This window comes from Notolabrus celidotus, chromosome 5, assembly GCF_009762535.1.
Source record: "Notolabrus celidotus isolate fNotCel1 chromosome 5, fNotCel1.pri, whole genome shotgun sequence".
NCBI lineage: Eukaryota > Metazoa > Chordata > Actinopteri > Labriformes > Labridae > Notolabrus > Notolabrus celidotus.
Window position 1 is genome coordinate 17971454 of NC_048276.1, and position 24632 is coordinate 17996085.

General features: G+C 38.8%; 1 protein-coding gene across 4 annotated transcripts; it reads left to right on the forward strand.

The window, feature by feature from the left end:
- The first annotated feature begins 995 nt into the window (after window positions 1-995).
- Window positions 996-23118, forward strand: esrra (estrogen-related receptor alpha). 4 transcript variants are annotated; one of them, XM_034684110.1, is made up of 8 exons: window positions 996-1290; window positions 2997-3101; window positions 10416-10811; window positions 13979-14095; window positions 14221-14334; window positions 15566-15733; window positions 17189-17458; window positions 19835-23118. In XM_034684110.1, the coding sequence occupies exons 3-8, from the start codon at window positions 10421-10423 to the stop codon at window positions 20086-20088; spliced, it is 1314 nt and encodes a 437-aa protein (XP_034540001.1). In that variant the 5' UTR covers window positions 996-1290; window positions 2997-3101; window positions 10416-10420; the 3' UTR covers window positions 20089-23118. The 4 variants fall into 4 exon arrangements, with proteins under 4 accessions (XP_034540001.1, XP_034540003.1, XP_034540002.1 ...); XM_034684112.1 differs by having other exon boundaries at window positions 10416-10799; XM_034684111.1 differs by lacking the exons at window positions 996-1290; window positions 2997-3101 and adding an exon at window positions 5617-5789.
- Window positions 23119-24632: the final 1514 nt, after the last annotated feature.

Here is a 24632-nt window from a genome sequence, read left to right on the forward strand (position 1 = left end):
AGCATAAACTTTAAAGTCATGTTTTGGGGACCTCTTAGACCAATATATTTTGATGAAAAAGAGCGTAATATGTCACCTTTAAAGACTTCAAAAACTGATTTGCATACCATTATTTTTTAAAACCAAGAGTGAATCACAAGCTTTTAAATGTTTACTTGCATCATTCCGCAATTGAATCCAAATTTAAGTTAGATAAAACAATATTCTTTTTCTTATCTTCAAATTTTCTTCCTCACTCATTTAGCAGTGCCCCCTATGGATGGCCGGCGCCCAGAGCTGTAGGAAGTGGCTTTAAGTTGGGGGTGCTGTAGTAAGAGGTGCAATTTTTTTTTTCTTTTTGCATTTAGGTTATGTATGCAACTGATAGGACATACATTTTATTATTATTTATCTGGTTTGACTGCAAGCTTTCAAGAGAACTTTTCATTATAAATTCACATCAATAACAACCATAATACAGGCTACTATAATTTGTATCAAATACCCGACTTGCAACTTCCATACCCCGGTGTACAGCAAAGAGCATACAAGCCAAACCTGGTAAAACAGGCCCAAAAGGCAGTAAAGCACATTGAATAGAACTTATCCAAATAACCTCAGTTCTTAAGCACGAACACACACAGGGCCAAGGCTTCGGGTTATTTTAAAATGAATAATTATTTAAAATTGCTATAATTATTTCTCAAATCTTCCTCAGGCATTAGATTTTCAGAAAATAATACCATGAAAGTAATAGAAAAAACTGTTTTATTGTGTTAATTAATGTATTTATTTCAACTTATTTATGCATCCAGAAAATAATGTGTGATGCCTTTTCCAACAGGGGGTGCTGCAGGGTCGGCCCTCGTTATATTCTTAATTTTATGATTTTTTGGACTATATTGAACATTAGAGTAGATGAAAGTAGCTTCTTTCTGTTGGACTCTGGCTCATTTTTTTTACACGACAGAAATGAAATTGGAATCTTTTATTTTGAAATCTGTAACCGGAAGTTCAGTGTCCTTTCTTGAATTCCTGTCGCTGTCATCCAACTACAACCTCGGCTGTGGCTGCTGAAGACGAAAATTTATAACACCAGGGTACCGATGCGAACAGGCGGATAAGACAGCGTGTCGCTGGTTGTTGATAACGTCTTATTACACGGTAACGTAGTGATGCAATGAGAGAAACCGAGCGAGGCTTGGACAGCGCCGTTAAACCGGTAAAACCGACAGCGGACTCTCCAGCCGCAAAGACTTCACTGACTTCAGACTAAAAAAAACACAACCTGCGATGTTTTTACATTTCCCAGTAAGTAGCCCTACTCACCCATTACTGCAGACTCTGATGACACAGTATGTTTAAGCTATGTGTGATTTTTCATCCTATTGTTGTGATTTTTTCTAGATGTCAGCTGTTTTAATGGTTGCTATGTGCTGCACGATTCTCCAGGCAGATCTAAGTTCGCGTGGCCACGTTATTCAGGGCAGGGGGCACGAGCCGCTGGATAAATATTAATTACATTGTGTAATAATTTGCAGTTCAGGATTTCTTTTCCAGCTTCCAACCCCACTCGTAATTTATCCTTTGAATAGTTCAAACATAAATTACAAGCTATTGCACTCTACGTCAAGGCATAGTGCTCTATTTATCGATGACCATCCTGAAATGTCCTAATAAACAGCATGCATGGTCACTTATCGGCTTCATTAAGAATGCAGGGCCATGCTTGAGTACGGTGCAATGGATAATAATGTCCTCATACGGCTCACAGCATGTCCCTCACACTTAAAAAGGCGAATCTTGCATGCACAAACACCCAGCACTTCCCCAACTGTACACACTTAAACTGCAGCTTTTTAACATATGCATTTTAACCCCTTGAGTTACTTTCTTCCTCCTCTTAACATACTGAACTCTGCAAGTCACCGAGCATGCTGGGCCAGGATTGAGGTCACCGATCTTAAGGTATAATCCACTATGGCAATTAACCTTTCACCGGTCCGAGATCAGTAGGCAAGGTCACCCCTGGGTGCTGTTCTCGTTGTCTCCACAGTGCGCCGCATTTAAAACCCTCAAACTGAGTTTTTATGGACTGTCAGTGCGATGCATATTGACTGTCAAAGCCCTCTAACAGAACTAACAGAACCATCGTCTTTAAAATCTGTGAAAAAGGAAAGGTGTTGTAACATTTTCACATTAGGAAAAACGTTTATTGAGAAATAACATAATTTTCTTCTTCCTTCAATTGTTGTCTGCTTGCTGTGACATTTTTCAGGGAAATCTATTCTTTTTTTACTTTCCTTTTGAAACAATTGAATTGTCAATTATGATCACATAGAACACAGATGAGTAATCCACAAAAGTTGGTTGCAACATATTCAGGTCTTGTTGCCCGTGTAAAAGTTGGTCTAAAACAGGTACAATTGTGTCCTAATGTTTTCTTAATATTCCTAAAGCTAAAGTCACGTTTTCACTTTCAGGAGTAGGTAAAGAGATGTTTCAAGTAATGCTATATTTATTAATGCTTATTAAAAGGGTCTGATCTTTAATTATTTACAAGGAGTTATCTCTAAACTTCAGCTTATGACTTTGCATGAGTGAAAGACAAGGTGTTGGCTTTACTCTGCCTGTCCTTCAAGCATTCCTGTAACTGTGACCTTTGGAGTCTGTCACGCAGCATAAGGGGGAGGGTACTCCAGCAGCATGCACAAATCTACATAGATACAGTGGAATATGTACTTCAGGAAGAAAAAAGTCAGTGTTATGATCATAAACATGACTGACAACAGGGTAAACAAAGCTATGGCTAATATAGAGGCTTTCTTAGGAACACTGAAAGATTTGCAATGCTAGTAATCCAATATATAAGACTAGTCCTCAGACTTCAAAGGGTATAATTAGACTGGACCATGGATGTGTGACCATTAAAATGACAAATGGCAGGTGGGAACATAAAGTAGTGACCTGACTGTAAGTTATGTGATGGCACTCAAAAACCTTTGCTTACTTTGCAGGTCTCCTGAGAGCTGCAGAAGACATCCGAAAGCAATAGCACCACATTGAGCCGCCATCAGGAGTCACAAACATACAAAGGCTTCACACTCCAGCTCAGCAGACAGGTAATCTGTTCACAGTAATTATTCTTTTGAAATTGTATGCACTGATGCTTCCACTTTGTTTATTTATGTTCTGTCTCCCTTATTTGCAGTCCAGTCCCATTCCAAAGCTAGTTAAAGTCTTCTTAAAAAATCCCTTAGATATAAAAAAAATTGTGATAGGAGAGATGGAGCATAGACAATAACATGTATTGTTTAAGGTTTTCATTTGCCGTCCAAAATATTTAAAAAGTCTGTTTGCATGGTGCGCATCACTATTTTGCAGACAGGCTATGCATAGGATGAGCTGTGGGCTGAATGTGTTGTGAAAGTCCTGCAAAACCCTGAAGGGATAAATGAAGGACAAATAGTGTATGGAGGGGAGGGAGGATTGCAGTATAAATCAATGGGAGGATGTCCAAAATCCTGTGTGAGGACAGAGAAACAATCAAAGCATCAGTCTCAAGTTGAACTCTGAAAATCTTTGTCTTTTCGGGTGCATTGTGCAATACACAGGGTTGATTGGGGGGGGGGGGGGGGGGGGGGTTAAAAGCTTTCTGCAGCACTTTGTGTCATTTGGAATCAAAACCTACTGTTGCCTCTAGTGTCCTAATTTGCTCTGTGCATTATTTATTACAATAGTACCACTCACCAGTAAAAATATTAGTCCAACTTTACCATTCATCCATGAAAATCTCATGTATTCCTGCAGGTAAAATAAATGGAGTCTTTGGACTTATGATGACTAATACACTGATAGTGAGGTCATGTCGGACCTTGCCGGAAAGCATATGAGTAGTAATAAGAAAAAAAGACCATGTGTGTAATTTGAAAAGTAAAGTTTGCAAAGCACTCTCCTACGGAAGCCCTAAATGGACATGCTTCCTTTTGTTTTTTTGTTTTCCCAATATGTCAACCAATCTCTAGTTGTTTTCTTAAAATCTGGACTTTGCTTGACAATAACTCATATCCACAGAGTTGCAAAAGCACAAACCAAACATAGAACATTAACATGGGTAGCGGTAGCATGGCATGTTGTGGTATTGCCTATCACAGGGACCAGCCTGTTGTCTGGCTTTCTAAATTGCAAGAAAAGTACCAGGGAAACCAAGCTTTGGTATGTCATGATAATGACTTAATCCTGTCTGTTGTAATTGAAAACAAGTGTTCCTATTTCGAGATAATGGGATAAATTAGTTGAGATCTCAAGGAAACTAACCAAAATGACTTGTTATCATGGGCACGCTTGGACACATATCCTCTTGGGACATCCATATTTTCCAAACCATGATAATAACTCAAACGAAAATTAAAGGATATATGAAATGCAAGCAAGCACAGTTATTAGATTCACAACTTATACAGTAGCTATAGGCCTCACACAAATTCACAATCAGGAATGAACTGCATCTGCAATTTCATCTTTTAACTTTTTGTGACATTTCTATATCCACATGAGTGTGATTCATCTTAAAGCTGCTGTTGGTAGTCACAGAGTAAACATCTGTTCAGAGAGAGGGACCTTGAATGTCAACGCTATCCCTCCCAACCAGATTTCCTCTTAGACCCCCAACAAAGATTGGTGTGTGCGGTCATGATAATGTGGGACTCATAACCAATCGGAGGACATAGTTGGGGCCACTCCTTAACCAATCAGGACAGAGGATTGGAGATTAGCCATGATTGGTCCATCATAACAGGGGGAACGAGGGGAATAATAACATCGCTTGATACAAAGGCATTGGAAAACGCAGAGATTTCGCAATAGTCTCAAATTACTCCACTTACCGATGAGTACCTATCATAGACTGTATAAAATATGGACGTAGTATCCGTGATGTCACCCATCTGTTTCTGAAGCACTGTTTTGAGGCCAATCGTTGACAGCAGCCATATTGCTGCCTCCTAGCCGACAGCTAGAGTGTTCCCGCAGTCAGCTGTGCCTCTCATTGGAAGACTAGTAATCTATATACCCCCCCTACAGTGTGTGCCGATCAAGAAATTAGCTATCCAGACTACACTCGTCTTTTGTACCAGGCTGTAAACACGTTTATTTCTGCTGTAAAGATCATCTTTTTTGAATGGCGTTGTATTTGGTTTCCGGTACTTCCGGAGCCAGCCTCAAGCGGATCCTTGATGAACTGCAATTTTTAACACTTCCACATTGGACTCATTTTTACCGCTTTGTAGCTATAGGCCTTACACAAATTCACAATCAGGAATGAACTGCGTCTGCAATTTCATCTTTTAACTTTTTGTGATATTTCTACATCCACATGAGTGTGATTCATCTTAACTCTAAATTTCTTAGTGCAAAGTTAGTAAAAGAGACTCAACCTTAAAAAAAATTAACATTCAGTCATGTTAACAGTGAAATAATAAGGAAACAGATAACAGTTTCAGACAGTGCTCCTTGAACTAATGTGTTTAAGCTACAGTACAGCCATCCATAATCATCAACCAGCTGCTAGAGAAAGCCGATTTTATCCTAGCCCAACCACGCACGCACACGCACTCTCTCTCTCTCTCTCTCTCTCTCTCTCTCTCACACACACACACACACACACGCACACACACACACACACACACACACACACACTGGCAACACGAGCTAGCAGCCGCTTGCTGTCTGAAGACCGATTCTCTGTTAAACCTGTGCCATGATATCACACCGTCAGGAGGCTTGAGTGCTGTAGTAGTCACCGCTGTCAGGTAAGATGTATCCTAGGCCGGGTTAAAGAGACAGAAATAATCCCGTGGAGTAGAGGAGGGGAGAGCTGGTCAGTCGGGATTAACGCTAGCTACCACTGCTAGCTTAGTTAGCACAAGGGAGCTAACCTGCATCTATCATAATGTGTTAGCTGGGTTCAAGCTAATGCTAACGCTACTCATAACATGTTTACAGTACACACGACACGCTCCAAAAGGCAAGTTATATAGACAACACAGCATTTAAGAAGAGCTCAGCTGTTTTCTGCAGAGTTTAAAACCTGCTTCTATCAAACAAAAATACAAATTCAAGTTTCAATATTTTCCCTAACTAAATCGATGTTCCTCATTTTGTAAAAAGCAGATGTGGAAGTAGCCAGTGGTGCACATGGTGTAGGGATACTTGTTGGTGTTACATCTAAATCATCTGTAAGGTTATCTGGGCTCATTTAGCAGTCCTGATCCATTCACTGAGTTTATAAACTCAGTAAAAAGTCAGCTAAACTTCAAACAGGCTAGGTTTGCTGTGACTCCCCTTCCCTTTGCTGCTTACCAAACAGCCCCACAATCAGGTCCAGAGAGGGCAAACTCCAAAGAAAGTGTAGACTGCCTGCTGACACTATAGGAGTGTTTTATCTGTTGTAGCTGTAAATATGATAAAAGGCTTCCTTACTTTGTAATATCAGGTTACTGACTTAATGCCTGAATGGCAGATGAAGAAGTCTTTATCTGAAACCTTACTATCTATTATTACAGATTGCACTGTGCTCTTGTATAGCGTGTACACTGTATAATTTAGATAGTAAGAACTGACTCAGTCTGCATCATATCATCAGTTTAAACATACTCCTTGTTCTTTCATTCAGTGAGTCATTGAGCCAGTTATATTTAAAATATTGAACAGCTTTGTTCACTTCCAAATCTCATTTTCATGTACACAGACGGGCAGAAAGATAGAGGGAGAATTGAATTCGGGTGTCGTAAAACATAGATGCACTTAATAAATGTTATAATTTATGATATCTGGGGGACTGTGGCAATCCATGAAAACACTATTTTGAGTTAGAGGTAAGCATGGACTTCTTTTGTTCTGTACACATGAAGATTCAGATTCAGAGAATTTTATGAATCCCAGAGGGCAATTTGGTAATTTTATAAATACACATTCACAATTTCACAATTTCACAAGGACAATCTATAACAAAGTGTTAAAAACTGCTATCAGCATTCAAAGGCCGGCTTTGAACCCTTTGCTAAGATTGCACAGATTGTAGCACTATGATACCAGATGTCACAGGGAGTGTAATGACTACAAATGTAGATCCCATTGGGATTGGTCAGAAAAGTAAACCAGTATACGACTCAAATTTAAAGTTTTTTAATATTTGATAGAGATTGTAGTGTCTCTACTATTAACTGTAAAGCACTGGCGTTATATTGAATCAATACCCTTAGTTTTGCGTGTCATATTAGAAGATTCTTGTCAATACCAAGAGGCAACCTCCGGTCTCAAACTATGATGCTCATGCAGAAGCATTATAAACTACAATTCATCCAGAATCCGCTTGAGGCTGGCTGCAGAAACACCGCAAACCACATAGACACCGATTCAAAAAAGACGATCTTTGCAGCATTAATAAACATGTTTACAGCCTGGTTCAAAAAACGTCTTGGCCCTACGTAGCTAATTTCTCTATCGGCACACACTATACGGGGGGTGAATTATTTTCTAATGCGACAGCCAGAAGATATTAAGATTACGAGTTTTTGCCCAAATAAGGACGTGACTGACCTGACTCCCGGTCGGGAACATAGAGCTGTTGGCTAGGAGGCTCAAACTCCGCCTCTACGTCACAATATGCCCGGATAAGTTCTGCATTTCCAATATGGCTGCCACTGTCGATTGGCTTCAAAACAGCGCCCAGGAACAGATGGGTGACGTCACGGATACTACGTCCATTATTTATATAGTCTATATTCAAATACTCCTTAGCCTTGAACAGAAAAGTGTCTGTTCAGTAGTATGTTCATGAAATTATGTTTAACTACTCATCATGTCCAGTTACTCTAATAAATGTAAAGTTGTCAGTAGAGCCCTGTAAATGATGGATGTCTATAATGAGTAATATATCACACGTTCATCCTGTCCTACACATTGACATTGACAACCAGCATACACCACAGGTCAGGACTGAGTACCTATTGATTTTATGCTGTTAACATACAGATTGTTGGAGATATTTTCAGGTCAGTGTGTTGGTTAATGTAAACATTTGTAACTAAACTTGGAAATATAAAAAAACTGCGTAGCCATGTTACCTAATAACCCCTTATTAAATGTAATTCAGTTTCATCTCTTGTATGAAGTATGCAAACAGTACTTTATTAATTGTGCCAAAATGTCCATAGTAAGGGGACGCCAGTGTGCAGAAAATGTGGCTGCATTCAATGTTGGCAGTTCAAAGGATTGAGGAGTCAAACCAACCATAAGCAATGCAGTTTAATCATTGTAAATATACTGATGACAACTCTCAGCTGTCTGATGACTCGGAGGAGGAAATTGTGAATTTGTATGAACAGACAGTAGATTAGTTAGAATGTATACCAGATGAGAAAATCCCAAGTCAGCATCAGGTCTTCACCAGATTGAGGACATTTCTGCTTTAGAAATCCTATGTAATAATAATAATAATGATGATAATAATGATAATAATAATAATAATAATAATAATAATTTTATTTGTAGAGCACTTTTCAAAAGTGCTTTACATGGGCAGCAAAATAAAACAGACAGATCATAAGAACACACAAGTCAATATAAAGAAATAAAACATATTTTAAAAGACATAAAATTCCCCTCAAAGAACTCTAAAGGAATACAATTATTTTAAAATATATTTCTTAAGACAGTTAAAATAAAACAAAGTCAAATAAAATTCAGATAAAATCCGTGAAGGCTCTGCGAAAAGTATGTTTTAAGAAGGGATTAAAAAGAGCTCACTGACTCAGCTCATGTCATCATCTTTACACCGTCATCTATAAAGTAAGAACAGGAGCACAATCGTGAGTGAGGCTCTTAATGAATCCAGCGATGAATGCACTCAGGTGTACACATGGTGTACCACTCCTGTAATTACAGGAGTGTTACACCTTAGTTCTGAATTAATTATCACCATTATTTGGGCATGGCAGTGGTCATGTGATGCACATTTGATACATTATGTGTCAGAGAGACCAGACAGCTGTTGGGCTAACCATAATATTTGTAATTGATGAATTTAAGATTAAAGTTACTGGAAACTAATTAACTCAAAGTGATTTAACCAATCAGATTGAGCACTATTGGGTTTGCATTCAGGTAAAGGTCACTACTCTTAACTTACTTTAAACACTAAATTCTTCTATTAATAGTAATAATGTTATCATCACGTAACAGTTGTGTATCTTTTCTTTATTGAGTTAAACTTTCTGAAAGCATTGACGTATAGGCTGTCAGCTGAATCTGAAGAGTTGTTGGTGTTTAAGACTGAAGTGAAGTGTTTTTGTGACTTTGGAGATCTTTGTTGTTGTAAAATTTACTGAGATGGGTGAAGGTGGAAATGCTTATAAGACTTGATAAAAGTCCATGATAATGGAAGATAGAAAATGTCCATTGCAGTGCTGAGATTGCTCCACAAATTTGTTACTTTCATGATGCATACAATATCTAGAAACTAAATTGTGGATTCAAAGGACGTCATGTTTTTTCATTTGGATGTACACATTTAATCTCATTGCCATATATGTCATAGTTATCATGTCTGCATTTGTAATCAATTGAGTACTACAGACAGCTGTTGGCAGGCGCGCAGGTTGCTGCAGTGCTCTTACTGCCATACTTGAACATAAGTTATGTGTCTGGTTTGTTCATGAGCAAAGCGACCTTCAGTCTCTCTCCTTGGCTATTTTAATGTCCAGAAAGTCAAAGACAAAGGCGTCACACTGCGGGGATGATCTGAGGGCTGCAGAGTTTTATTAAAGGTGTGAAAGGTTCTAGCTTGGTGAGTTTAGTGTTTTTTGATGGCATAAAAATCTGAGAAAAATGACAACAATCACACGAGTGCTGCAAAGGGGACATTTTGTTGTGCTTGTAGCATGTTGATAATGCAAAATCTGGGTTCTTTTACTAGTCCATGCTCCCAACAAAGTGAAGTAAAAGTGTTAAATTCATCAGCAGTGCCAATTCAGAATTTCTTCCTGTATCCACTTTGCTGCGAGTCCACCTCCATTTTATGTGTTTACACTCAAATCATCCCACATGGACAACCTAAACATGAGTGCTAGTAATAATTAGTAGCGTTTGGCATAAAGCCTCAGGGACGTCATAGTAAAGTGACACCACACTATGGTCTATCATTTGACTTTTGCTGCACTTGCTCACACCGTCTTGCCATTTGGAATACTAATTTCAGTATTTATGTAATTATGAGGGACAATTTAAAACATTCCTAATCAGATATATACCTCATGTCCGTTTTTTTAATATCATGAGGTGGTATATTGGTAGTTCAAAAGACGAAGATGTGGGTAAAAGGTTGTGTGCCTTTATTTACCTTGACCTTTCTTTGTTGTTTATTTTTTCCCCTCCAGACATCATGTCTTCCAGGGAGCGTCGGTCAGATGTCTACATAAAGGCTGAACCCAGCAGTCCAGAGGGAGGCGGGGGAGGTCGGACCAGCCCGGGCGGGGCCTCCTCAGACTCCTCTCAAAGTGGAGGTGGAGGAACCAGAGGAGACGGCGCTAAACGTTACTCGCCACCTCTCTACACGCCTGCTCTGCGCTGCCACTTCAAAGACGAGGCCGGAGACGGGCCAGAGGAGGGCTCCACCGGAAACGGAGCGGGACGATGCAAGTACGCCCTGAGCACGTTACCCAAGAGGTTGTGTTTGGTGTGCGGAGATGTGGCGTCAGGTTACCACTATGGCGTGGCGTCGTGCGAGGCCTGCAAAGCGTTCTTCAAGAGAACCATCCAAGGTGGGTGCAGAGGTGAAGTTTCTTTATCTGAACAGTTTTCTTCTACATTTAGAGTACTTTTGTTGAATGTAAGGCATGTTGCCTGACAGTGTCCTCCATATCTGGCCATTAACCCTACTGTTATGTTTGTTTCTCTGGAACAGCAATAATGTTCCTGGGTCAATTTGACCCGGGGCATATTCAATTATCCAAAATTGTCTGAACCCCAAAAAATTCCAATATACATTTTTTTTTAAATCACATTTTTAGCTCCATTCCTAACCATTTAAATCAAGATTTAGTCCATTGGTGTTCTTTAATTCTCACAGATCATGCTTCAATGAGGATAACTCACTCGATTTTCATTAAAATTCATGTTAAAACTTTTTTTAATGTACATTACAGAAGCCCTTAATATAAATACAATAGTTGTACATGACAAAGATTTTGGTTTATTTTATTTAACATTTGAATTTTTTTTTTTTTTGATAAGTTAACACGACAACTCTTTTGTCACATGCTGCCCAGATTTTTATGCTGCGTTTGACTGGTTTGGAAGGCATATGTTGCCTAAAATAGACTTTAAAAAGGGTCAATTTGACCCGCAACATAACAGGAGGGTTAAGATATCCTAAGCAGTGCAAATATTTTGTATACACATCATTGTGTTATCATTGTCAGTAGGGTTGTTTATTGGCAAGAATCTAGCAATGCAATAACTGTCACTGTATGGAGGGCAGAAATTATTATGATACCATTTAAAAGGCAATAAACTAAGGTAAAATGTATATATATTTTTTTATATATATTTATAACAGTGGCCTATAACATCTTGGATCAAAATACTGTTTTTGTGAAGTGTGAGAAAAATATTAAACATTAGACACTATCTCAGAACATTACCCTTTGAATGGGAATTTTTGATTAAAAATACAGGTGCTACTAAAAAAATAAAATATATAATAACAATATAATATATAATGAAAAAAGTCTATATTTTCCGTCACTTATTTAAAAAAAAATGGCATACAGCTTAAAATTGTAAAGTGAAAATAGTTGAATATTTCATTTTGAGTAAGAGTAAATCACTATTCAAACAGAATGAATACCATACATCACTTAGTCTAGTTCAGTACTCACAACCACAATCATGGGGAAGACTGCTGACTTGCCAGTTGTCCAAATGATGTTCATCAACACCCTCCACAGAAGGTCAGGAAGACTGGCTGTTCACAGAGTGCTGTATGAAAGCATATTAATGGAAAGTTCACAGGAAGGGAACAGTGTGGTAGGAAAAGGTGCACAAGCAACAGGGATGGCCGCAGCATTGAGAGGATAGTGAAGAAAATTAAATTCAACAACTTTGGAGAGCCTCATGATGAGTGGACTAGTGTCAGTGCACCTAGAGCCACAAAGTACAGCTGTTTTCATGAAAGAGGCTAAAACTGTCACATTCCTAATACCAAGCCACTCCTGAACCACAGACAACATTAGAAGTGTCTCACCTGGGCTAAGGAGAAAAAGAACCGGGCTTATGCTCAGTGGTCTAGAGTCCTCTGTTCAGATGAAAGCAGATTCTGCATTTCATTTATAAATCCAGATTCTAGAGGAAGAGTGGAGAGGCACAGAATACAAGGTGTTGAAGTCCTGTGTGAAGTTTCTGCAGTCTGTGATTTCATCTGCTGGTGTTGGTACTGTGCTTTATCAAGTCCAGAGCCAACCCATCGTCTACCAGGAGATTTTAGAACACACCATGCTTTCATCTGATGACAAGCCGATTCTCCTCTCCAGCAGGACTTGTCACCTGCCCACACTGCCAAAATTCCTACCAATTGGTATACCAACCATGATATCACTGTGCTAGATTGGCCAACCAACTGGCCTGACCTGAACCCCATAGAGTATCTAAGATGAGTAACACCAACACTGCCAATATTAAAGCATCTTAGGCGTCAGTAACTCTTTACGCCTCAGCAGTGCCTCAGGCTGGTCCCCCTTTATGTGACACCACATTGATGCAGTCGTTTGTGTTAAAGGAGCCTCAGCTAAGTATTTAGTGTAATAACATTACTTTTCCCAAAAGGACATTTCTGTTATTTTAAACCCTTTAAAAAGATTATCTTAGAAAAACTCCAATGATGTGAGATACTGGATTTCCTTTTTTTTTTTATAATTAGTCATTTAATTGAGTTTTTCTTCTTTTTTTTTTAACAAGAATAACGAACAACACAGGCAAAGCAAATATTACAACATCAGACAAAATAAGTAAATATGTAAATAAATACAAAAAAACAAAACAAGAAAATAATATTAATAAATACAAATTAAAAAAAATAATAAATGAGAGAGTTTGGCAGGAAACAGTGGGCATTTACATTTATGTTTATATTTACATATTAAGGGCAATCACCATACATTCTACACAGAGTTATGTTGCTTCCCCCAGTCTTAAAGTCACTGAAGCTGTCCCATTGTTCTTTAATCATATCGTTTCTGGAGTTTAATTTCCCCAACATATTCTCACATGCAGATACTGGTTTTCTTGAATTTTCACTGCATGTGTACTGAATGTAGAATACATGAAAGTTTACTTTTTGGACAAAAAGGAACTTTTTCACAATATTCTAATTTATTGAGATGCACCTGTATATGTTGTTTTCATTAGATGTAACACTTCACAAAATATTATACAATGATAGTTTCCTTAATGCTTAAAAATAACTGTTTCCTGTCTCTTCGACCTCTGAACTCATGGCATGCAGTCAATGGATTTATTTATAGAAACAGGATGTCTACAGAGCTGGTCATAGGGCGAGTATAGCTGAAGCGTTGGGCTTTAAAATACACAAATGCTCATGAATTAATCAGGTTTAATCTAGATGACACTGTTGAGTTCCCTTCATTAGATTAATTGATCAGTCTGGGACAGTGTAAGGCATGGGGTTGAATAAGACTCGGTGACTAAAGACTTGTAACACATATTGTAGTATTGTAAAACATGCTTCAGTTCACTGTCTCTACAACCATCCCATCTGTTTCTGCTGGCCTGTTAAAACCTCAAAGTTATTTTTCAGTGTGTGTGCTCAGAAACTTTGTAGGTGATTAACACCCTGATAACAATGTAGGTCTCAAAATCACATCCTTATTATTGTTTGTATGATCATTATTAAAGCTGATAAGTCCTATTTTTCTCCATAAAGGTAACATTGAATACAGCTGTCCAGCATCAAATGAGTGTGAGATCACCAAAAGGCGCAGAAAGGCTTGTCAGGCATGTCGCTTCACCAAGTGCCTCAAAGTAGGCATGCTGAAAGAGGGTGAGTGCTCATGATGTGACAAAGCTCTCCAGTGTTAGATCTGAAGGGTCTTTGTTGCTTTTATATACTTTATTGATTTTCATGTGTTTTACTGGTATTAATTATTTATTTTTTCCACAATGCAGGAGTTCGTCTTGACAGGGTCAGAGGAGGAAGACAAAAGTACAAGAGACGTCCCGAGGTGGAGAATGCAACATACCAGAGTGCCCCTCTACCACTCACAAAGGAGAGTGAAAAAGGTGGGATTAATGTTCCTGTTTTATGACTTGATTTTTAATCCTGGAACAGGCAACGTGCTTTAATACTATTACCATAATCAATTTATAAAAATGAAATCTGAAATCTGAAAGTATCTTATCTTATATAAGATAAGATACTCCTTTATTCGTCCCACAACGGGGAAATTCATTGAGTTACAGCAGCAAACAAAAAGGTGTACAGTACAAGAATATATATATATATATATATATATATATATATGTATATAAGTCCATCAGAGACGACAGCTTGGCAACAACTGTCCCGTCAGCCACCACCCCCACAGGGTCCAGGACTGAGCTGGCCTTCTTCACCAGTTAGCTTGCACCAGATAGCCCAGTAACTCATCAGACATACACTCATGGACTGTTGATCCCATATGTTATTGTTACAAATTTTGCAGGTACAAACATCCCACACATAAACAGCTATATAACAGCATATGCTATTTGACCACCAGTGTCTGTGAATGTTTTGTCTTCTTTTCATCTGCTTGCTGAGCTATATGTTTTCAATAGTTTATCAGTAATGTGCTGGCATACTTCTTGGTAACCAGAGATAAATCTAAACTGAGGTTGGTAAAAAAATAAATAAAATCATGTGCTCGTAAGCTGAACCTTTTTTACTTTTAATAAATAGTAATACAAATAAATGTATTTATAGAGCGCTTTCAACCAAAGTGATTTACAGAGATTCAAAACATTTTAAAATCAAGATGCCCGGAGTGTTCCTCCAACAAATGCAGGGTGTGCTGGATATGTCAAACATTACTTTGCCAGAGAACACCAGCAACACACAATATGCTCCATGAATTCTGTATGATTAGTAAACAGCACCCTCTACTGCTGGAAATGGTTCAGTGTGTGATTCAGTATGACTTTTCAGTCAGAATGAAGAATCACATCCATGTTGCTAAAGGGTTGTGCACGTTTACATTTTTAAAAAATCTTATTTTGTCATTACAATGAGAACACAAGTTTGACAATAAGAAGTCAGTTTGCAGCTTTTCATCTACATCTGAATTTCAGATGTAGAAACTTTCATTATGAATATTGTGCAGTGTGATTAACTCTCAAAACAGCATCATAATTCAATACATTAGTTTGATTAACAGGGATTATATTTTGGTTATCTGTATGTTTCTAAATGTACACTGAAGATTGTATTCATGCATCTTATTAATCCTTTGTTTCTTATGTATTTGTGTCACAGGTTCCTCCAACATCATCGTGTCCCACCTTCTAGTGGCAGAGCCAGAGAAGTTATTTGCCATGCCTGACCCTCTGCAGCCCGACACAGCCCAGCGCACGCTCACCACCCTGTGTGACCTTGCTGACCGAGAGCTGGTCGTTATCATCGGCTGGGCCAAACACATTCCTGGTAAGAGATGCAGGGAGGATAAACGACAGGAGGAGAGGCGATAAAAGCATGGCAACCATGGAGGATATGTATATCCTTAAAGCTGGGGTTGGTAGTCTCGGAAAACCAGCATGAATTTTAATGTAGCATTTCCTCATGACTCCGTCTAACCCCTCCCCTCCTCCCTCGGAGCTCCTCCAAAACGACGCGCCCCCCCCCCCCCCCGCTCACATGAACGAGCGCTGCTGACTTGCGACCATATGATCGTGACTGATTCAAAACCGGTCCTCACCAAAACATTATCATAGTGAAAGTTAAAAACACAAACAAACATGGCTGCTGTTAGTACTTACAACTGTCAAGCGAGCATTATCCAGTTGTACTGGTGACACGATATCAGGAGAAAAGTTATAACACATATAATACTGTAACAACTCTACTGTTTGTTAAACGTGTTCAGTGTAGATGTTCTTAATTCCTACAGTGTTGACAGTCAGTGAAGGCATCAGGAGAGGTGTAGAGTGTGTGAGCGGGAGAGACGAGGATAAGTTTATCATTCATTCAAACATTGATTGTTGCTTTCATTAGTTGGCGTGATCACGGCTGACAGTGACCGGTAAGTTAAGCTCAACGTGTTCACGAATCGGCTCGTCATCACTACAGCGTCTGGACGGACGCTACAATACATATACATTCTATGTAGGACTTACTAAATGTCATTCATTCTTCTGCTTGTCAGAGCCCCCGTGGTGAGAGCTTTTTAGACTCTGATCCGGACTACAGTCCTGAGCAAAGCACCTAATCGGGTCAGAGGGGACAGGCCTGAGGTCGAGCGAGAGGGGCAGTGAGTAGAGTCAGGGGAAGCAGCGGCAGGAGACGGGGACTCGGAGTGCACGCTGGGGAAATGTACGCGCAGGAGGCGAGCAGAACGGCAGGACGGGATTTGAATGATTTAAAGTTTTGGCACACAAAAAAACGGTGATTGGTTGGTGTTTTCCCAGGTTTTCTCCGGCTGTAGATAGCAGCTTTTCTTCGCTCTTTTTTAGGAACACATTATGTATTGATTTCCATCAGGACATAAAGATCATTTTAAACAGTATAACAAAAAGTGTATCTAAATCTGATTACCAACCCCAGCTTTAACTTGCTGTGTCATGTTCTCCTCAGGCTATGGCATCTGGATTTATTTATTCGGGAACTAGAATACTGACTGATGTAAATTGCCTGGGTCAGCGTAATCAGCTTAATTAATAGGCACAACAAGGTCAAAAAACATGGTCAAAATAAATTAGATTTATGTGCTACGGAACTGACGCAGTGCTGAACTGTTTTACAGGCTGAGTCAACCACTGTCTTACTCTGCCACGAAAGATGGGACCAGTGCTTGATGAGTCAGTTTACAGAAAAAATGTGAACACATCACCAGTTTGCCCCCTCTGCATTCACATTTGTGTGTGTGTGTGTGTTTCCTTGTAGGTTTCCTGTCGCTATCCCTGGCAGACCAGATGTCCGTGTTGCAGTCGGTGTGGCTGGAGGTGCTGGTGCTGGGTGTAGCTTACCGCTCTCTTGGCTGCGAGGATGAGGTGGTGTTCGCAGAGGATTTTGTCCTTGACGAGGAGATGTCACGTGTTGCAGGACTGACGGAGCTAAACGCAGCAATTAGTCAACTTGCCCGCCGTTTCCGTGCACTAAACGTGGACCGGGAGGAATTTGTCATGCTAAAAGCCATCGCACTCACAAACTCAGGTACTACTACTTGTGAAGTTGAACAGACATGCCATCATATAAATGGTTAAATCCAGTTTCCAAGTGCATCTTATAAAACAAGTTGCATGATAATGCTGTTGTGCTCCTAACAGTGATGAAGAATTGTATTGGTTTTAATTTCACTATCCCTGGGAAATGTTCACTAGTGGTTTTATTGAATATTCTATACATTTTTATCATGTAGTCTCCCTTAAGATAAGATAAGATAAGGTAAGATAGTCCTTTATTCGTCCCACAACGGGGAAATTTAAGTGTCAAAGCAGCAAAGTTGACAGTTCAAAAGAGTATAAAGATAACAAGAGCATATAAAATAGCAATTATTAAAAAGTTGTTAGCAATTCAAATTAAAGAGGTAAAAATAAGCATATCTTACAACATATATACACAATGTATATACATAACTAAACAAGTAAATTTACAAATATTTCCAAAACCAATGACACAGTGAAAATGTGCACAGACTTGTAGCCTAGGTACAAACAATGTACAGAACAGAACTGGGAAGATGGGTAGAAAGACGTATTGCACATGTAAGAAGAGAAGGATGAACTGGATTAGGGAAATATTGCACTTGAGTCCGTTTTGGTGATGTAATTGTTATTGGTTATAGAGTCTGACCACTGCAGGAAGAAAAAGAAAAAAGACTATCGAAGAGCAAGGATGTCTGTGCTGATATCAGTTGAAATAATCAAATACCAATCAAATATTAATATCAGCTTTATTAGGGACTGCTTTTGCAAAAAGGAAACTTTGGAAGTCCTTCACATTGTCAAGTGGAATATGTCCAAAACTACAATCACAATGAATCATAGCAATAGGATTTATGCAAGTTGTCTGTGTTAGATTGCATACATTTTAGCTATTTGTACAAAGTATACTTTCTACCTCTATCTGTCTGAATTAGTGGGCACACTGAGGTTTCTTTTGGATATTACACTCCACCGTTTGATTGGTATAATTCTTGAACAAGTGTGGTTTACGAATGTGGGGTAGTATGTCATTCCAAATGTAAGTAGCTGGTTAATTAATTCAATCAGCCCTCATCTGACTGCTAAATGTAGCAACAACAGTGGATTAGGTGGAATGGGTACAGTCAATGTCAATTGTCCAGCTTTTTAGCTTGATGAGATTATGTACATGTCTGCAGCCAAAGGTTTGGGACAAACAGGATGACAGGGGACAGGTGCAGTGAATGGTGCTAAAAAATAAAACAATAAATATTTAGATTTAATCTTCTAGTCTTTTGCTGGCAGGTCTACTAGTGCAAAGACATAATAATTATAATTGTATAGAAGTTATGACGACTGGCAACAGCAGATCCTTAAGCATATCCTGTTTTGCCACAGATCAACCGTTTTTTTTACACAGTGTTTCATAAGTTTTTAAGTTGGCTACACGCCTTCTTTCTGTTGTAACAGCTACATTTTTTCAACAAATGGGGGTAATTGACAAAGAATGGATTGCAACCACTAATCGCTCCCAGAATAGCCTATGATTTGCCCCTGCTTTCTGTTTTGTCTGAAGGTCGGATTCACAAATCAAATAGCACTAATGCTTTTGCAAAATATGCTCATAATAGTGCAAAAATATCCATAAAGTTCCACAGCTTTGCCCCAGTTTTGCGTTTTATTGTATGACATAAGCTGTAAGCATCTTCAGACTCTGCTGCACAGAGCTGTGCTGTGCACTCTCATACTGACAGCGCTAAATTGTATCCACACAAATGATGAGCTGAATGGAGAGGGAAAGTCCTTGCCAGTTAACTGTGGAGTCGATTCACAGATGTGACAAATATTTCACAGTTATTATCCAGCTTAACTCCTGGAGCTCGTTCAGGTGGAAGAAAAGAAAAAAAGACTCTCTGAAATGGCAGAGCCTGTATGTGTGGAGATTGAGCCACCGAATGATATAACTCCTGATTATTATAAAAATAGTAATTTCAAAGTAAAATTAACAGACTTTTGAGTGTGACAACACTTTTAAATACTCTAGTTTAATTACCAAGCATACAGTAAAAATGTCACTCTTAACTGCACGGGGCTGCTCTTGCTGGTGTTGGTGAATTAGGTGTTGTTTTTTTACAGTGAGGCTCTTTTGCATAAGAAAGGACCATCTTTTGCTCAAATTGAATGCATAATGGCTCATTTAAATGTATGCAAACAACACTGGTGCACAGAGAAGGCATTTACTCTGCAGTGCAGTATGTTGAGCATTTAACCCTTTGCACGTGCCTTGTGAATTAGACAATGTCTTTTCGGCCTATTTGCACAGGTTTAGCAGTCAGAAAAGCCACACAATCCTTTTTGGGAATCATGCCCACAGTGCCTTACCATGTGCTTCCTTTCGTTTTGTCAGACTCTGTTTACATCGAAGACATGGAGGCTGTGCAGAAGCTGCGGGACCTTCTTCATCAGGCCCTGCTGGAGCTGGAATGTCAGCGGCGCCCAGACGACCCCCAACGGGCAGGACGCCTCCTTTTAACATTGCCTCTCCTCCGACAAACTGCTGGTCGGGCTTTAACCACTTTCTACAGCATCAAGACCCGTGGTGGTGTACCCATGCACAAACTATTCCTGGAGATGCTGGAAGCCATGATGGACTCTCCCTAGAGCAGAAAGCAGCTGAATCAGATGAGGATGCAGTGGGAGGAAAGACCCAACAGAGGTCTAGACTCGATGAGTGGTTTGTGAGACATGGAAGATTTTATTATAGAATTAATAATAAGGGAGATAACCCTTTTTCCCTTTTTTTATAGGCTACACAAACTAAAAAATAATGAGAAAAGAGAAGCTCATGTAATCATGGGAATGGTTATTTACAGTAAGATGTAACTGCCAAACTACAGCAAGAGGCTCCAAGAGTGCAAACATCTAACAGAAATGCCAGAACTCTGCTCAGTTTCAACTGTTTTAATGATGTGTTTCACCACAGCACCAATCTGCAGTTGCATCAACACTGAAGGATGACATTTAGGTACCCCAGAACAGACTGAAACAGCGTGGCTTTGGAACTTTTTTAAATTAATGCAACATCTGCTCATAAAAGCCATAGTAACATACTCGGGGGGGGTGACTTGAGGGTCCAGTAAAGGGTCACGTGGACATGCACATGGAGGGCTTATATTTACTATAGTTTAGCGTGCCGTTGTAGGCAAATCCATAGGAATTACTTGCAATATGTTAAAGCAATATAATGACTCAATTATTGTCTGTCACATTCAAAATGTGGATAAAGTGGAGATACAACAAGTAGTATGTGTATATCAGTAGTTCTCAACTCTCAGGGCCTCAAAATGTTGACTTTTGTAAATTCTAGCTTCTAGTAGGTACAGGTTTGGATCAAGGATACCAGCCCAGTAGAATTAGAGAGAAAAGTACTGTTAGTTTTTGAGTAAAACCTGGAGTTGGGAATCACTGGTGTACAGAGCAGGTGCAGGATTCTTTATAAAAGGTTGTGCAATTGATTTTCAGTCCAGGAGTAGACGGTGTACTCAAAATATTCTCCACTCGGAAAGAAGTTCAGTGTTGTGTGTAAATTGGCACACATAAAACTTGCTTTCTGACAAGCAAGTGTGTGCGTTTGTGTGCAGTCTAACTCAATGAGCTGCACTGAGATCAGGGAAGAACACAACTCTTTGACATGATAGCCAGTGTGGCAACTACGGTCCTTAGAAAAGAAATGCATAAACTTCATCTGCTTTTTTTTAATACCGTTCCCCTTCTTTAGATCTTACCACTATTTTTGGCTTCAGCAGCTGTGCTGTGAAAAAAGGAAAGGTCTGACTTGTCTGATCTGTGGACTATAACTTCTAATACTAACCTAAATGACTGATAGGTGTGTGATGATAGTTTGCTGCATTTTTTGCAGCAGTGAAGAATGTTGCATTAAAGGTCTCAGTTGGTTCAATATGAGATCTGTCATTTGTTTATGTGCATCTGTTGAACTTTAATTTGAAAGTGCCCATTGTGGGCTAAAGAAAGACATGACACATATGCAACATCTTTCTTTTGGGTGTTAAAACGTTTGGCAACATCCTGGCAGTCATACTCATAGTTCAGCAGGTCTGTATACTTAACTATAGAAACGATCAATACAGTGAGCTTCAAATGCAATGTAAGGCTACAGTATCTGATGTCTGACAGATCCATAAGAATATTTAGTGGCCATTGGCCTATTAAACTTTTAGCCATGTACAGTTCCATTTAAATAAACAGAAACATGCAATTTGTAGTGGAAGATAATAAAGCCAGCAAATGTGATACAAATTCCCCATTTCAATTACATTTGTGCAGCTTACAGTGTTCTGAAATTTGTAAAGACTTGAAACTTGCTTTTTCATACATTTTCCTTTCTAGGATTTAAGGGTATTTTATTTACTTGTGACACTGTTGTGGGTTTGGTATTAAAATGAAGCTTTCCATTCAGGACATTATGAATACTAATTGTTTTTATTTTGATGTAAGACGTGGTGTGTTTTCTGAAGCTGATTGTAGGGATCATTTAACACGGCAAATATTTAGCAGCATGGTGAGGTTACAGAGGGCTACCTCAGGAGGCACAGTAAGCCAGATGGCCAAAAAACTGTGGAGATAAAAGTTATCATTGATCTTTTGATTTGTCAATCTGAATATTGGTTTTTATTGAATGTCTTGCAGGTGCGCAACCGTTTGAGATGATTCTTTTTCTCTTAGTTTTCATAATGTTAAGGTGTATACGACTCAGTAATCAGGTTTTAGAAGATGCCCCATGGTACAAAGTGTCTCGCACTGAGAGGCAAAATGACAGTCGTTGGTTTTACAGGAATAATGATGCAGCTAGAAAACACTGGAGGTCAGTTCACATCGCAAAATATTCACACAGATGTTTTTTACTACAGCTAGCACGGTGGAGCAGGGACTGATATCTCTGACTCACCTTGTTTTCATGGTTACAACATAAAATATTAATGTCATCAAAAAACGATATTTGATCTCTGATGTGCTTACTAACCTACGTTCTCTAACAGTAAACTAAACTGAGGCAAACAAAAAATGTGGATGCCTTCGTCACTTTAGGGCTGTTAAAGTTTCTTGATATTTACCTGATCATTGAAATAAAGTTAGCTTTCTCATTAGCATACAAATATGTTTTAGGTACAGTGGGTTAGGGTGAAGGCAGGGTCATTTGCAGTGTCACTGTTAAAATTATATAGTCATTTGTAGTTTTATGAAATATGTGCGCATTAATATAAATGAGCAATACAATAAATTACCAAACCTCACACATTTCCTTGTATAGCCACGATGTACATTTAACATTGCCAGTTATAATGAAGAATAGCTACTAAACGTTCTATTATTTAGAGGTTCAAATCAATGTTTGTATTTTGAAAGACTATTTAAATGATTAAATTCTATTTTTTACTCAATTTACTGTTGTTTGTTGACACTGCTTTATTTTTGTGTGTGATATTGGCTGTGAATTTCTGTGTGTAGGCTCCTTTTTGTTTCATTTAGATAAACCAGTTTGATGTCCTTGTCTAAACATGTCCACATAAAATCACTGTGAAAAAAGTGAGATCTTCCACTGTCTGAAGCAACAGGGAGTGGACTATTGTAGGTGCTTTGTGTTGTGTAATAAATGGACACACCACCACCACATAACATTGGCCTCATCTCTCCGTGTCTTAGATGTATGTGTGTGTATATATATATATGTTTGTTTCTTAACATGTTAGCCAATGTGATGAAGACTACCATCAACTCTATGATTTGAATTATTAATCATGTGGTGCTAATATCACATTATCACACACACTTCATTAATAATGATCTTGCAAAGATTGTGCTAAACAAACCCTTGATAATTCTAGGTTACAGTAAAAAAGTATACTATAGAATAATAGCTATACTGTAGTTCAATACTAGTGACACCCACTGTTAATGTTATATTGGAATTTTCCAATCAAAGTTCCGAGAAACTACTTGTAAACACTATGTCACATTAAAATGTTTACTTCTTGTGCAGTCAAAATAGTTAAATCTGTATTTAAGCAATATTGCACTGCAGAGAGTGCGGTTGTATTGTATATCGGCACGTTCTGACTGTCTCATGCTAGAGACTGCGGTCTACGTGCTAGGAATACTCACAGCTGTGCTGTCATTAAGTACAATAGTAGGCCTACAATCCGAAGTGGAATATTGCTTTCAACAGTGTTTCAAGTACGAAGCAAAAACACCATTATTTTTCTGATTCCTTAATTTTCACTTTGGCACCACCAACACGACTCGTTCTGCATTTTAACCATCTTAACCTGCTTTGTCCTGATTCCAAGGAGCGAATACAAGTTGGCACACATGGTGCATTTCGACCAAGAGTTCCGGGGTCTTTTAGCCCCCAGAACTACTTTCCCCTGGAACTAAAACGTTCCTTTGCCCCCATTGTTGTCTGCGTTACGACCGCGGGCTGAAGTCCCGGGTAGATTGTGCAAATCAGGCCAGTGGCGTATGGAGAAAATAATAATAATAATAATATTTTTAAATCTTAATAAAAAACTAAAGTATGCATTCCCAGGAACTCCCTCTGTGTTTCAACTACTGTGTAAACTCCAAAAACACTGTTACGTTCAACCGAAAGTTCCAGGACCTTTAAAAAGTACTACCCCCCAAAGCAAGGGCTTTTCAGGGGGGAGATTATCTACCCCTGAACTAAATTTAGACCCTGGTTCCTCCAGTTGAAACGCATGTAGTTCAGGGGTCAAGTTCCTGCGGTCAAAAAACACCTTACGTGTGCATGTTAGCGCACCTACCTGTTAACAAGACTATTCAGAACACTTGGGGCGCATAGTTACAAAAATATAGATGTCCAAGTGTGGTTACACTACTTTATCAGTGCCACTGTTACATCCAACTTTATAGTTCTATTTTTGAGCAAAATTAACTAAATGATCAAATGTAAAAAACAATTTGAAGTCAACTCATTTAAACTACAAAGAGCTTAATGTCACTTTAAAAAAAATAACAAATCGAAATACTCAAAAGTGCGAATCTCACAGCTTAAGTATATTGTAGACGTCTTGTCTAAATTTAAGAGTTTTTGCCAGTAGTAACTTTTAGGTTTATCTTCCAACATTATGTAGCTTCCCCACCTTTAACATGTTTTTCATGGCCAACAA

What these genes read in the sequence shown, in the direction of transcription:
- esrra (XM_034684110.1), top strand. Translation starts at nt 10,421, where the DNA reads ATGTCTTCCAGGGAGCGTCGGTCAGATGTCTACATAAAGGCTGAACCC. An exon ending in CATCCAAGGTGGGTGCAGAG is followed by an intron (nt 10,812 to 13,978) that starts GTGAAGTTTCTT and finishes TTCTCCATAAAG; the next exon opens with GTAACATTGAATACAGCTGT. An exon ending in CATCGCACTCACAAACTCAG is followed by an intron (nt 17,459 to 19,834) that starts GTACTACTACTT and finishes TCGTTTTGTCAG; the next exon opens with ACTCTGTTTACATCGAAGAC.